This window comes from Leptidea sinapis, chromosome 14, assembly GCF_905404315.1.
Source record: "Leptidea sinapis chromosome 14, ilLepSina1.1, whole genome shotgun sequence".
Lineage (NCBI taxonomy): Eukaryota > Metazoa > Arthropoda > Insecta > Lepidoptera > Pieridae > Leptidea > Leptidea sinapis.
The window spans coordinates 10,394,628-10,411,478 of NC_066278.1; the positions used below are offsets into that span (position 1 = coordinate 10,394,628).

Genomic DNA, 16,851 nt, shown 5'->3' on the forward strand with positions numbered 1-16,851 from the left:
AATTTTTTACGTTTAAACTATAGGTACTATAACTGTGCATGTCACCCTGTTAGTGGAAATATAAATGTGAAAAGGAATGCCAAGCACCTAACAATAAATCTTGCTAAATGATGTCTTCATAAGAGAACAAGGGGCCTTCCGACCAGAAAACTCATACACATTGAAATTATGATGGTAAAATTTTATTTATTTGAATTCAAGAGGACATGCTTTGTATTGCTTAGATAAACATATATTTGAAGTGAAAACTTCTTTAAAGGCGTAGAGCACTTTTCTTTAGATAGGTATATTTTTTTAAGCATTGTCGAAGGTAACGGAGAAAAAAAGGTTTTAATGTACCCTTAATGAAACCCAGTTCACTTATGCCTTATTATACCTTAAGAGGGACTCGCAGACATTTTACCTTGCCTGGCAGCCGTCCAGGATTTAACTCTTCCTCAAGCCGGAGCGCCGCGTATCCAAGATTGTCTGATGATATTAGATGATTGGTCATGTTCATGCTAGTGGTGTGAACGGAGAACCAGTTCAGAACTCCGTGCAGTCTACCATCAGCTCTCAAGATACGAAGTTGGGTGAGTTCGTCATCTGTGTCTGTAGTATATCTGAAAATTAAACATGATAATAATAATTAAACCTATTTATTTCCAATCTACTATTAAATTACATTGTTACAGTTAAAAACAGTTACCAAGAGCTGGTGGTTAATTATGCTCTCCATGATTTTGGAGAGCAGGGAGGTGATAGCAATAGGCCTATAGTTTTCCGGATCCCAACTGTCTCCTTTTTTGGATTGGATGGAGAAGGGCTGATTTCCATGAGTCAGGGACTCCGCCTTTTGAATAAGAGTCCCGGAATAAACGCGTTAGCACCGACGTCAACTCAGGGGCACACGTTCTAAGCACGATTGGAGAAATGCCATCCGGCCCGCTCGACTTCCTGACGTCCAACGAAAACAGAGCTCGTCGATTAGTTTTCTGTCTGAACTGTACTTCAGGCATAGAGCTCTGACACCGCGGGATGGTCAGCGGTGTTTTTCCGTTGTCGTCAAGAGTCGAGTTGGAGGCGAAAAGAGCGCACAGAAGATCGGCTTTCTCTTTTGCCGTATGGGCTACGGTGTCATTCCTCATGTGCAACGGCGGCAGGGACGGCTGGTTGAAGTTACCAAGAGCAGCTTTCGACTACGACCAGAACTTGCGTGTTCCAGTCGGGTAACTGGAAAGCTGCTCGCCGATTTTGACGACGTGCTTCGATATCGCACGAGTGATTTGCCGCTTAAAGAATCTGGAGGCACAGTTATATTTCCTCCTTAGAACGTTGCAGTTCGGATCCTTAGAGCCCAGCGCCGCAATCCAATTTTAATACGCCTGTTACATCCATTATAATAAAACTAGCTGACCCGGCAAACGTTGTTTTGCCATATAAAGTATAATTCACGCGATAGTTTTATAAGTAATAAAATATTGCCTCTATTATTGCCTGTACATCATTTTGTTCTATTGTCAATAGTTTTTGCAGCGCACGCAAAAATAGGTTTTCGATTTTACACCTTGTGTTACAAAATAGCAATTTTATTACGGATCCCTAATTTTGAAAGAAAAAAACATAGCCTATAGCCTTCGTCGATAAATGGACTACCCAACACTAAAAGAATCATTCAAATCGGACCAGTAGTACCAGAGATTAGCGCGTTCAAACAAACAAACAAACACTGCAGCTTTATATATTAGTATAGATATGACTTAAGTAAAATATTGTAATGTATATATCTACATTTTACATACTCAATTAATTATGAAAAAAATATAATTTGTTGATATTAATAACTGTTGTTATGTACTGTCTTCCTTATTATTGATTGGAACCCCTTCTTGGGTATAGGCCTCCTCAAACCATTTAGATAATTTATATATCTATATAGACTGTGACATCTGTGAACACGTAAAAAAAATAGCGGCGAACTTTTAGCCTCTATTTTCAGCAATGCACGCTAGCTAGAACAAAGTGACTGACGAATCGCTAGTGTAAGACGTAGCTGTCATGCAGACTAAAGTAATAAACCTGGCCTGTTGTCATGACATGTCTTTGACAGAGGTACGTACCAGATCTTGGGTCACCTGTTAAATCGGTTAGACGCCTGGATAGCTCTTTTATGAGTTTCTGTGATTATAGGTAATTCCACTATTTATTTTTACCGAATGTACCGTATGTACCTAGAATCCGTGTGATGATCAAATTGAATTTAGGGTAAAATACTACACTACTCGTAGATTATGCTTAAATTATTTTCTACTTTTTAGTTTGATTTTCTTTAGAAGCGTGTTGTTTAGTTTCTTTCTATTATTTATTTTTGCTTTTTTCGTCTTAAAACGATGAAAATGTCTCAGTAACGAAATAGCAAGCGCCATAATTCTTTTTCACTAAGATACTACCGGGTATCGGACATATAAAATCGCTTATCCTGAAGTTTCTGGTAAGATAAAGATAAATGGGACAGACTGATCTGCATCCTCAGGACTTGTTGTCTCGCCAAAATCTCGAGTCTCGTGCCAGATTTTGGTTTACTCAATACCTACGGTTAGCAATCTCCATATTGCATATTCCAAAGCTCAACTACGACTAGTTAGATCTACAATGCCTACATTTCTAAAAAGCCAACACACGCCACAGAAATAGACATTAAGACCAGGCTAAGAAAAGTGAAACAAACTGTTTAAATTATTGTATATTCAGCAGTCTTTGATGAGAGTGAAAAGTTTCAATTCAATTCGACATTTTAAAGTGGGTGAGAATCATGTTTAATTTCTGTTACATGCCTAGATACGTCTAACATATGTAACGTAATAAAGCGTGCTAAAACTCTACCTGTCTCGCTCTTCTTGTGGGTTATAGCCGTAAGAGTAAGGAGATCGATTCATCTGGGCAAGAGAAACTTTGGTTCGTCCAAAGTAAAGACGCGCTGGTACCATGTTCTCGTGGGCGCGGATGATACTCTGAAAATTAAAAATTGTGGTCATTTTTTTATTGCATAAGGCCTACCGCAGATGTCACACTATTTGTGCTATCGAGTCTACGGTACACAAAGATCTGCATTGGGCGCAAAATGTACACGCAATAGAAGTACAGAGATTGCGGTGTTTTATTTCGTACTTGAGATACAAAAAGGAGAAGGAATAGAGAATTTTGGGTTCATCCTATTCTTACAGAACCATTATTAAAACTATATCCAGATTAATTTGCACATTTCATCCCACAATTTTCTTTCTAAATTTCTGTCATGATACTCTGCCAAAGATGTATCATACAGCGCTGGTCTGTTTTCTTGAATCAACATCGATGTCTAGCGCCATGATACACGTCAATCATTAGAAAGTGCAGATGACAGAATAATGTGAGCGTCGTCCGCGTTAGCGCGTATTGACTATTGACGCGGACGTTATCGGTTAAATGTTTTTGGCGCCCTTTTGTACGGAGCGGTGCGGCGCGGTCCGTCAGATCTACGAGGATATTTTGTGTGTGAGACTTTTTGCGCGTCGTTTGCGGTACTGCTTATAATTCTATATGTTTTATTATCGCAGACTAAAAGTGAGTCACGGATAGTCTGTCGTCTGAGATAGGCCTTAGAATGGTAAGTCAATACTACTAAATGGAGAGCCGTTTTTTTCGAAAGAGCCGAAAAAGTGGACCTACCTAACTGGATTGTTTGGTAGACGTACTCGTCAGCAATTACGAGAGTACAGTTCCCTGCTGCTACGAGAGTAGGTGCGACATGGACATTTGACATGATCTTCGTCTTGTCCATGTTCATTTTCGCACTATTAAAAAAAGTAAAATTTAAAAATAGTTACCCTGGTGATTCCAGCAACGTAGGCATCGTAAGATTCTTTGGAGAAGCCCAAGATACTAATATCTAGGATGAAGTCCACGAGATGTCCACCTGGAGCGCTGTGGGTGTGGGTTCCAGTTACTATTACATTTTGAAGACTATATACGTTCCCATACAATTCTTGAAGGTTCTTCACGACCTGTAACAAATATTATGTTACATTTTTTGTTTTCTTTTAATGACAATAAGGGACGAGACGAACATGACGCTCAGCCTAATTGATACGCCTCGTCGAATCCTACTCTTAGTTACATCGTATTCAATGTCGAAACGATGATTGAACGAACGAAACATTTTCGATATTACCGGTCCTAACCCTACTGTTAGTTGAAAATGTCAGAGACGAGTATTCGAATTTAATAACTAATCAAACGTCACTTTTACGATTATCTCAACGACACCTTCTAGGCTGTCGTTGCTAGTATCGTATCAAGTTGATATATTTGCCATACAATAAATATTATTAAAATAATTATATGTGATTTACTATTTAACAGGATTTTTTTACTACCAAGTTATTTAAGTCATTTTGTTGATCGTTTATGCGTAGAAAGTAATGCAAATGGCCGCCTGAGAAATAGAAAGTCGGCGAGAAGGATCGAGTTATTTTTTTTACATTTATTTTTGTATTATTTATTCAATTTTAAATGGTCATATTATATTCATTACATAATTTTTGAATATTTACATTTTGTATTAATGATGCAAATTGGTGGTGCTGACTCTTGCATGGTCCATTGCGCCGAAACTATTTTTTGACTTTTGACACTTCAACGGCGACATAGCATAGATAATATTTAGTTTTTCAAGGTTTGCGCATAATTCAATCACTCTAACATCGTAAAAAAAAACAAAATATTAGTCTTTGGTTACGGTGTTGGTACGATAAACGATATGGAATACGAACATTTGTTAGAGTAGGGTAGGTGAGATATATTCGAAGTATTATCGTATCGTTCCGAATATATCGTTGTCGATTTTGCGAGTAGGATTCCAGGATTCTTGAAAAACCCAAAAATTCTGAGCGGAATTACAATTGCGCTCATCACCTTGAGACATAAAATGTAAAGTCTCATTAGCCCATTGACTTCACTAGCTACGGTGCCCTTCAGACCGAAACACAATAATGGCCACACATTACTGCTTATTATTAATGCCCTTGGTCGCTTCTTATGGACTGGGACTTCCCTATTCTTTTCATGACCCAGGAAGCAAAGGGCAAAAGTTTTAGTGATTTACGGCCGCTATTGATATCCAATGTCACTGCCATATCCATAAAAATATGAATAAAAAAATACCAATGCATCATCAATCATCCCATGGATGCATTGAAAATAGAGAGAACCTAAAAGAAATTGGACCAATATATCAATGTAACATCGCCAATTTAGAATTGAGATTGAATATAAATATGAAATCAAAAACTTATAGCTGCAGAAATTCCCGGGATGCAGTTCGTAGCATTATTTTGTGACTTATGCTTCATCGATAACTGTGAATTATGTTCTATTTCCTGAATTAATGGCATGAAAAAACTGTTTACCTACTAAAATTGGACCAAAAGTCTACCTTAAGATTCATAATAGCGGGGTTTAAAAAATAATTCTCCACATTATTTACATGTATGATTAAACAAAGATAATAAATAAATAAATAATACCTAAAAACTGAAACTTAACTATCTATCTAGGCTCATCTATGCTATTGGCACGTGCACTAATAATTTATTATTAAAATTTAAATTTATGTAATATGAGTTATCATGACCTGTTGATGAGAATTTAATCGTACATGTGCTTAATTATGAACTGTCACGTGCTTCCACGGGGCATAAGTAGAATAGGGAAGTCCCAAGCCGAAGGGTGTTGTAAGAGGCGATTAAGGGTATTTACCAGTGGGAAGCTCCTTCGCACAAGGTGCCGTCTAGATTATGGGTACCACAACGGCACACGACAGAACTGGTGATGCCGTATACAAGGGCCTTGTGTCTTCTATCGAGTCCTCTCTTGAGAAGTTCACGAAATAGGGTAAATTAAACCATTTACCTTACTTTTGCCAATTTCACCCCTAGAAGACTCAAGTTTGCGCGGTTACCACTTAAAAAAATCCATTTGTCGTATCACCGCTCTTCGACAACACTTCCCTTAAAGCCTCACCTAGTATCGGAATACTGGGTCTCGAAATCTCGAGCAGTAAGAGCATCGAGCATCCTATAATGGACAGGGCGTATCAATTACTATCAGTTGAACGTACTGCTCGTCTCGTCCCTTAATGTCATAAAAAAAGGATTTCTGCAACGTGTCACAAGTGTAGAAGTTTCTGTCATGTATCTAGATGAAGATATAGAGTTGGACCAACCTCTCTTCTAACTGCAATTCCCACTGCCTGCACCTCTGCTGTGACCAGAACAACTCTTTTGTCTCCTTTCGCAAAGATGAACGCTCGGGAGAACTGGCGCGTGTGAATACCTTCTCCTGTCTGGCCGACTTCAGCGTAACCCATCTGCAACGAGAAGTGGAGATGAACGCACATGCAAATAATCGCGAGCGTCAGCCAGTCCACAACTGTAGGCAGTAAACTGTCATAGCACTATTTCAGTAAACTTTAGTTAAGGCGCGGACTGACTAGGATTGTAAACGCTACAACCAACCCTACAACATTTGTGTTTATCATGTGGCTGAGCTGCTAATGGGCATTTATTTTACTGGTTTTCTTTTGTTTATTCAAAATTTACATATTAAATTGAAAAATTGTTCGGTTTAAGTTTTACAAAAGTACTAATTCTATTCAATTCTTTAAAAAAAGAATATTGTTATCGCTTAAAATTCGGAGATTTTTGACTCAAAAGTTTATTTTTGGGAAGCAACTTCCAAATTTTTTATTGGATATTTCAAATTATATATAAATATTATATTCGGTTAAAAATTATTATTAAATCCTTCTATGTGCACTGTATTTTTTGCGTCCGAATATTTTCATTGCGTTATGTTATAATCGGCTCCCTAAGAAACCAATTTTTGTTGATATTGAGGTATGACCGCGCCTTAATAAAGTGGTATTACTCAAATTTTGCTTTCATTCCTCCATCCTTCCTTCCTCAGTCACTCTATAAACTTTTACTATGGCGATTAAGAATGTGAAACTTCAAAAAATCCATCATGGATCATATTTTATGTAAGTTAAGATTATCTAGAAAGACTATTTGGCTTGGGGATTACTAAAGCTAGCGATGTCGTTATCATAACAGCAAAAAGCAATTCGATTCAGGCAGGCAAGGCGAGCACACGTGCCGCGTTATCTGTCCTCCTTTGAATATTTCTATTACCTGAGTTATCGCACTATCTGCTCAGGCCACCTGGGCTAGCTATTTTTATATCGCGCGCTATTTTTCGGGACTCTTTGAGTCTCGCACCTGCTACGGTCCTTCGCGGAACGTAGTCTAGTTATTATCAGTGTTAATTACCCGGTTTTACGATCGTGTTAGTTAGCACCTGTGCTGTGTTTCGCGATTCTGCACGCTAATCGTGTGTGTTTGTGAGTTGCAGTTCGTGCCGTGTGTGTCTTCTCCGCGGGGGCCTGCACAGCGTGCCTCGGGCTTCCGGCCCAGCCAGTCTACATCCAGTAAAGCTAAGTCTTAGGCGTATTTACTATTATTAATTTCTTTGAATTTTTGTATATTTCATTATTATTAATAGTATTTTATTAATGTTCAAGTGTACAACTTAACTATAGTTGTCCACCTAATTATTATATTCCCCCTCTGCCTGACTCGGGCAGCGGGGGTTGTCACCCGCTCAACTTAGCTAAATATTACAACCATGGCTTCACCAATGATTGCCGACGAGGGCTTTTTCAGCGCTCTACTTGATAGGTTCCTTACGGAGAAGATCGCTCCGCTAATGACTGAGACAGTAAATAAGACAGTGGATGCCGCTATTAAAGCGAAATCCAAAAACTATAAATCGTCGTCTGACGTTTCGGGTTCCGACGGGGAATCCGAAGTGGAATTAGGCAACATCTCCGATGTTAGTTCCGTGGCCTCGGTCAAACCGAGAAAAGTGATCACCCGATCAGCCCGCCCACTTGTCCTTCAGGCTTACTTTGACGCGCAGGCGACCCCTAAGGTATGTGACCTGTGACCGCGGTATCCCCGCGGTCACGGGAGTGACCGCGGGGATACCGCGGGGACCGATATACGCGAGTATACGCGATCCGCGTATCGCTAATTTTAATTTAGTCAGGAATGATCGCACCACCCGTATGGGCGGTACCCTCATTTATTTTAAAAGGTCTCTACACTGCATACCTATAGATCCTCCGGTCCTCACTAACATCGACGCCTCTGCCATCCGAGTCAGTATGGCGAATCACCAGCCGATCACTGTTATTTCAGCTTATCTTCCGCCTAACAAACAAGTATTAGACACAGATATAGAAGCATTACTCGGCCACGGGGCCGCAGTCATAGTGGGCGGCGATCTTAATGCCAAACACTCCAGCTGGAACAGTAGAGCCACAAATAGAAACGGAATATTATTAGATTCGCTGACAGACACGCTGAACTGTTCAGTAATAGCACCCGACGAACCAACACGTTATCCGGATAACCGACCCGACATTCTAGACGTTGCGTTTCTTAAAAACGTAACGCTCAATGTAAATTCAATCGAGGTTTTTCACGAATTAGAGTCAGACCACCGGCCCGTCGTCCTAAATCTAGGCCCACCGGTTAACTTTCAACCACCGACGATCAGTGATCGACTGGCAACGGCTGGAAAAGGATCTCGAGTCTATCAAGTCCGACGACCTTGACCTTATACCGGACGTCATCGACTCGGTCGACACGGCTCACAGTGCTATCTCTCATGTGACGTCACATATACAGAATAGGATCAAGGCCTGCTCCAGGCAGGTTCCGACGATGTAACCGCATCGCATAAACCTGCCTCCAGAGGTCAGGAACTTACTCACACAGAAGCACAGAGCCACTAGACTTTACGATAGTTATCCGTTGGTCGAGAATAGGCGCCACCTCCGCTACCTACAGCGGGTGGTACGGGAACGTATCGCGGAACTTCGCAGCGAACGTTGGGACCGCTTGCTCGGCAACCTTAAGCCATCACATGTGGCTTTCTGGAAGCTGCCTTGCGCGTTCAAACAGGAGCCGCCCACTGTCATGCCTCCTTTGGACAGACCGGGACTGCAGCCGGCGCTCGATGACGATGAGAAGGCTGAATGCCTCGCCGATAGTCTCGAGAGTCAGTGCTCTCCAAATGCAGCAGCCGACCCGACACACGTTGACGAAGTTGATCGTGAAGTTGAACGTCGCTCCGCTCTGAGCCCTTCAGGCGATGTAATAAAACCCACCTCTTACGAAGAGGTGAAGCTAATCATTAAGGAGCTTCACTCCAAGAAGGCCTCGGGGACCGGCACTATAAACAATAGGGTTCTTAAAATCCTACCCTCGACTCTTATTACTTTATTGGTTACCATTTTTAATATTCTATTGTCTAATAGCGCGTTCCCCGAACAATGGAAGGATTCCATTGTTATGGGTATCCCAAAACCCAATAAACCAAAGCTAATCCGAGTAGCTATAGGCCTATTAGCTTAATTAACTCGATCGGGAAACTTTACGAAAGATTAATCCTCGCGCGTCTTAATCATTACATCGCGGAGCTCAACCTGATACCCGACATACAGTTCGGATTCAGAACCACTCACTCGTGTCCCCAGCAGCCTCACCGACTCACCGAGTACATTCTCGTACGGCGTCAACTTCACGCTACCACGGCAACCGTGTTTGTCGATGTCGCGAAGGCATTCGACAAGGTATGGCACAACGGCTTAGTATTCAAGCTGTATCGACTGGGAGTGCCAGACAGGCTCGTGCGCATCATACGAGCCTACCTTACTGATCGCTCCTTCCGATATCGCGTAGAGGGCACCCTATCCTCACCCAGACCCATCAGGTCTGGCGTGCCACAGGGTTCAGTCCTCTCTCCCACTCTTTTCTCGATCTTCACGAGCGACATTCCCAAGTTTCCGAGTGTCCAGCTCGCTCAGTACGCTGACGATACGGCACTCTACTTTGGCTCCGCTCTATTAAACCGCTCAACCTTGAGCAGGAACATTAAAGTGCTTCAAGCCGCCGTCGATGAACTAGGCAACTGGTTCAGAAAATGGCGGATTGAAGTGAACCCCACCAAGAGTGCAGCGGTACTCTTCGGTAACGCGAATAGCATCCGCGCTAAAAAACGACCGACCGACGTCATTAAATTGTATGAAACACCCATACCGTGGGTGAAGGATTACAAATACTTAGGAGTCACGTTCAACAGCAATATGAACTTCAAGAAACATATTGATACGGTATGCAATAGAGCCCGATTTGTCCTCAGTCGCCTTTATCCACTTGTGTGTGGGCGAAGCAAACTTCCGCTCAAACACAAAGTGACGCTGTACAAAACCATCGTACGGCCCATACTGTCATACGCAAGCGTCGTTTTCGCGCACACCCGACCGAGCTACTTACGTCGTTTGCAAGTAGTTCAAAATAATTTCACGAGCATGGCAACCGGAGCCCCGTGGTTCATCCGAAACGTTGACCTTCACCGCGACCTAGAGCTTCGGACGATAGCTCAACACTTTAAAGAGATCTCACAACGCTTCTTTGACAAGGCGTCTAACCATCCCAACATCTTGGTTAGGAAGGCTTGCGGCTACACCCCCCTTCACCATAGTCTCAACCCAATAAGACGTCCCAGACACGTAACGGTAGACCCGGATGACGACATCACCATCGCGAACGCGACACCCACACAAACACCGACACAGACACGCACACACCGCCTTCGCAGGCGTAGGCGCGGTCAACCACCGCAAACCACTTGCACTCGTCGCTCTGACGATGGCCAGCGGCCCGCATCCTAGATACACCACACATTGTTTTGATACCCGACGAGACGTTAGTCCTCGTCCTGTAATCGCTTCACTACACTCGCTCACACACGGACTGACATACACTACTTACACAATCACAAACACACTCCACAAACAGACACAAACACAAACATACATGCACACAAACATTTACACTACGTACATACATACAAACACACATACATACAATCATAAACACATACATAAACACTTACATACATTAAACAAAACATCACCACACTCGCCGGCGAGTGTGTTCTTATCACCTTTTCATCTTTCATCTTCATTTCATCTTCATTTTCATTCTCTCTCCTTCCCACAAGCACACAGCCGGTCTGAGGTTTGAGTCGCGACAATGATAAAAATCAAACTGCTAAAACTTTTGAACTTTAATAATAATATAAAGAACATAATATTTCCTCGTATAAATCCGTCGTTGTTGCGAACTTGTTAAGGAATTCTTTCTACGAAATAAGGTGCTAATTGAAATGAACATTTCATTGAATGCGCGTACACCTTCCTTAAAGCGAGCGACGTATATCTACGCCTCCCGCTTTCACCACACCACCAAGGCCTCCGACATTGTTTAGTACTTGGTGGAGAAGACAAGGTTCCGGTTGGGGGTAGAAAAGTTGGTGACGCGTCACGCAGTAGACTTTAAAGCGCAAGTTCCGCAAGTATCGCGGACGTCGCCGACCGCCGGAAGTTACCGAACCCGCGCCTCACATCGCCGCGAAAATGTGACGTAGATTTAAGTTTTTTAAATATGTATGTTAAATTATAAGGTATTTATTTTATGGGCCTTGTAGCCTGAAAGAAAATGATTTATTATTATTAAAGGCCGGCAACGCTCCTGTGTTGCAAGAGAATTTGGGCAGCGGTGATGACCCGTACGCTCGTTTGTCCTCCTATTCCATAAAAAAAATAACTAACCAAACATAAGTACAGTTATTATGTCATCCAGATAATATGCAAAATAACATGATTATTGTATAATCAACCGTCAACCAATTTATCATAGAACGGCCAAGCCCTACCAAAATAATGCATATGGCCATAGTTGCTCCACTGCTCCACTAATAATTATTATTGATTATAATTAATAATACCATTAGACGACCTGTATAGCCAAGTGGTTAGCGATCCTACCTACTAAGCTAGAGGTCCCGGGTTCGAATCCCGGTAGGTGCAAACATTTATATGATGAATATGGATGTTTGTTTCCGAGTCATGGATATTTAAATGTACTCATGTATGTTTATATGAGTTTATGTATGTTTAAGTAAGTATATATCGGCGCAAATACTAAAACACGAATTGAAAACACGTGCACGTGCACCGAGCCCCATAAATACGGCCGCATTTCAAAACACGCGGCTAAGCACGTGCGCCGGATCCTATAAATACAGCCGCACGGTCGACACTTGAGAGAAGTGTTCCGAAACGAATTGCATACAAGAAGCACAACAGGGCCTGTAACTACAAGCGAAGACGTGGAAAATGAAACCGAGGCACTCACGAACGCCATGCAGCTCTCTCTCAAGTCAGCAACGCGCACCTCTAAGCCGGGGAAAAAGCAAGAACAGCTCCCGGCGAAGATACGGACACTAATAAACGATAAGAGAGAGACAAGGAAACTGTGGCAAAATACAAGATGTCCTACAACCAAACGCCGCCTCAGCCATCTCATAGAGCAAGTACGAATAGCTTTGGACGAGTACGCAGCCGAGGGGTGGGAAAGTCACATTTTAAAAATAAATGACGAAGTACCCTCAGTCCACAAGCTATGAAAACAGCTCTCCAGCAGGCCCAAACCAGTCCAACCACTTTTGGATCGCGAAGGCCTTCTGAAGTTCGCAGCGGCAGACAGGGCGGAAATCCTGGCCGACAATCTGGAGCGACAGTTCGCACCAAATCCAGACTTGCATCCCCAGCACACCAGAAGGGTGGAGGAACTTGTGGAGGCATATCTAGCAGGAAGAGAGACCACAAACGACCAAGACCAGTTGTTCGTGACTCCAGGCCAGGTGTCGAGGCTTATCAAACGCTTACCTACAAGTAAAGCACCTGGTCTGGACCAAATTAACAATGAAGCACTTAGGAACATGCCAGGGAAGAGTGTGGTGGCGCTCACTCGCATCTTTAACGGCATATTTCGCTCCGGCCATTTTCCAGACGCCTGGAAAACAGGCAAGGTGGTGATGCTTCTAAAACCAGGGAAGGACGCCCGCAAACCGGAAAGTTACAGACCCATCACATTGCTAAGCACTCTCTCAAAACTTTTCGAGAGAGTCTTACTGAAACATGTGACGCCGTACACAAAACCGAGAGAGGAGCAATTCGGGCTTAGAGCGGAACACTCCACCACCTTGCAAATCACACGGATGGTAAACGAGATGGCCGTGAGCCACAACAAGAAAGAATATGTCGCAGCCGTACTGCTAGATATGGAGAAGGCCTTCGATCGCGTATGGCACGAGGGGTTGCTGTACAAGATGATAAAAACTGAGATGCCAGTGCAACAGACATGTTCCGGCGAACAGACGCCTCGTCACACCCTCATCTGGTGGGAATTGCCCCGCTACATGCAAGACCCCCAGACGAGGAGGGTAGACGAAAAATGAAGACGTACTCAAGGGACTGCGTAAATGAAGAGGAGGATGAAAACTCCACAAGACCCCGGAAAAGGCGAAAACTGACAGACTGACCGACTAATCTAATGAGCTAAGGCACAACAGAAAAAAAAATAAAAAAAAAAACAAAAAAACAAAAAAAAAAAAAACAAAATCGTTGTGCCCCAAGCAAGTAGCGACGACTCCAACTATAACCAACTGACTCTCCCAACGACTTGGGAGAAGAAGTGCCAGGGTATAGGGCCCCGCACTGACACCCTCCTTCCGCCCTCACACAGGGGGTGAGAAGAAAACTCGACGACGACACTTGAGTCAGTCGTGCTCGGGCTGTCGTACGGTACGGACCTCTCTGGGACGTCGTAACGCTGCCCGTTGAATAAACGAAAGTAATAAAATACTTACTCGTGTAGTTTTCTTTGGAAGAACCAATGAGTGATCTTCAGCAAGATAGCAATTGTGATGTCAACAGTAATGACGTCACACCTTTTAAAAACAATACAGAGGTTCTTTCCTCGTCATATATTATATTAAATATATCATTGTCTTGTAACCCATAACACAGGCTATATATGCTTAACTTGGGGCAAGATAATTTGTGTAAAAAGTGTGTCAATATTATATTATTATTATTAGTAGTAGATAGTAAGCATTAACATTAAATAATCATGCTTATTATATAAATCACACTGAAGTATGTTGATTTGATTAGATTACGTACTGAGGGGTAACACATCTGTAATATGTTTAGGTATTATTTAATAGTTATTTATGCAACTGTTGTGTAATAAGAGGTGTTTATTTATTTATTCAAGGTCCACCAACACAGAATACACGTCATGTCAATTCATAAAATTGTAACATAAAGTCCAAAAATCATGTTCCTGCAATTACAGGTGAACACATCATGCACATAAACATACAAATAATTTAGTTCTTAATTATATAAAAGTAAATTGAAGTCCTATAACGCTAACATGTCAAAACAATTTAAAAAGTAAAATTAATTCCACAAATCATTACAAGCTACAATACAGTCACTTCAGTATAATCACTAAAATACAATATATTTTGTCAATGCGTTTTTTATTATATATTAGGTCATTACATTTTACTAATCAGAGTGTCAGGTTTCTCTTAAAATGTGCTGCTATTGTATCTACAAAAACATCTATAGGTCGCTTGTTTGAAATTATAGTGTTGTATTGTCGCAACAGCCTATTTCAGCGGGGAGTTATACCCGAGATTAGAGTTTGCTCGATCAGGTACAAACGGTTTATATTTTGCCAGTTGAGGTGCTCTAGTCGGCATCTGAATATTTATCTTGCTCAATAGCTGCGGGCAATCCAACATCCCATTAATGATTTTATAGAAAAATATCTGCTCGTGGATTTGCCTACGATCCTCCAAGGATATCATTTTATAATTTGCTAGCCTGCTACTATAGCTGTCGAGATGTCTCGTTTTTAGGCGAAAGATAATAATTTTTAGAAATTAAAACAGTGTTAAAACAGGAATGTGATAATAGTATCACATGAGTGTTTTAAAACCTAATTATCAACAGTTGCATTCAAGACTTCATCTACACCCATAATATGAATCCTCTAAAAGATTCTGAAACAGTTAGTTTACTGCTTACATTAAAAAAGCCAGTCCTAGTAACCACAATATTATCCAAAGAAGTGTTATTATGAAAACAGACGATATCATGTGTACTGAATTTCATTATAACACTAGTTTGGATGATGTACCTAATGGTTATATGGGCATGGGGTGTTTTAATGTTGGCAATAAGCTAACTGTTTTAGAATCTTTAATAGAGGATTTAAAGCATGGGTGTAGATAAATAAAATACAAATAAATAACGAAGTTATACTACTTATTTGTATTTTTAATTAGATGTCTATTTTTTTTTAATGTTTGTGACACAATGTTAGTTGTCATAGGTACTCCTGCGCAACGGCTTGACGGATTTTTATTATGATATTTTTGTGTGTATTAGATAGATCTGAGAATAGATCGCAAACTATATCCGAGCGACGTTGAAATTAAGTTATACAGATATGTAACATTAAAACATCAATTTTTTATGGAAAGTCATCAGATTAATATTAACTAACTGGCCAAATCCATAAAAATCGAATATTTAAATACTCACAAAGGTAACCTCAACACATGGACCAGTCATGTCGGCTATGCCAACACCAACTTGGTACGGCAACTCTAGATTATCACTTGTAGGGGGTGCCATCGTAGTGGTGGTGTAGTCATGGGTTGAGTCATCATCGCTGTTCACAAGGAGAACGATCACTGTAGTGAGCCCTGCAATTACTCCCAGGGCTATGAGGGCTATAGCAGCCTTGCCAAAAAGTGGAATCGCCATACCTGAAAATAATTTAAAATTTATTTGTGCAGAAATTTTGAGAATGAATCTTAAAATATAAATTATAAATAAGGTAAGTTATTCATTAACATTTCTAAGCACCTCATATTGCTGTGATTAAATTTTTGGGCGAATAATTTACCAGCTGGCTTTCCGCTTCCCAATTTCAAAGTAATGTTATAAATTAGGTAGAAGTATCATGAAATCCCAAGAATATAAATGTACCAAAATATCATTTACAATCAGAGTAGATATCTATATTCATCCAAGGTAAGGAAATTAAAGGGCAAGAAAACCAACAGCCGAAATTAAAAACTAAATACATTACGACTTTTTTATACTCTTTTACACTAATTCGGGAATAAAAACACTGATTATACCTTTCTCTTCCGTTGTTAGCCCACAGTAAATGTAAAAGAAAGACTTTCGGGTATTTCTTTTTTTAACTCTGCTGAAGGGAGACTACCGTTCTCTTATCACCTCCTGCATTGCTTTGTTTCTCTGTTGCAGCCACAGAGATCATTGGCAAATTTCCCAACACCATATTAATAATTTACTGGGGGTCTGGTCAGTGATGTAAGTGGGAGTTGCATTATGGATTTAAAAATTATTAATGTATCAAAAGAAATTTAAATCCAATCAAAAAAAAACATCTTAATTAATTGTAATAATCAAATTGTTTTACAACTTACACTTTCCAAAAAAATTGAAGTAAAAGAAAAAAAATATATATCGATTTATCTTCTCCCATTTTTATCCAATAAGTCCCCATTTTTCTTAGGTCTTTTTAATAGGTATAAAGTAAGTAAGTAAAAGTTAAAAAACGCGCCCCGGCTTCATTCAGATAAAATTCAAAACAGCTGCGATTTTATAGTAATTGAAGAATAATAAAGTTATAATTGATGATTTGTCATTGGAATTTATCATATTGTCCGTAAAGTCTTCGACATCGTGAGCCAGACAATCTGTAGGTATAACTATACAAATTTCTTCACCGGTTGCACTATATTGCA

General features: G+C 40.8%; 1 protein-coding gene across 2 annotated transcripts in view; it reads right to left on the reverse strand.

The window, feature by feature from the left end:
- LOC126967959 (neutral ceramidase-like) overlaps window positions 1–16,851 on the reverse strand; it is a 33,544-nt gene that overhangs the window by 16,536 nt on the left and 157 nt on the right. Inside the window, exons 2-6 of one of the 2 annotated variants that reach the window (XM_050812683.1) lie at window positions 15,614–15,840; window positions 6,242–6,385; window positions 3,846–4,022; window positions 2,863–2,990; window positions 404–602 (exon numbers count right to left, since the gene is read on the reverse strand). In XM_050812683.1, coding sequence (XP_050668640.1) covers window positions 404–602; window positions 2,863–2,990; window positions 3,846–4,022; window positions 6,242–6,385; window positions 15,614–15,838 — 873 coding nt within the window. In that variant the 5' untranslated portion in view covers window positions 15,839–15,840. Of the gene's footprint in view, window positions 1–403; window positions 603–2,862; window positions 2,991–3,845; window positions 4,023–6,241; window positions 6,386–8,189; window positions 8,300–15,613; window positions 15,841–16,851 lie in introns of those variants that run through there. The other variant, XM_050812684.1, reaches the window with a different exon arrangement.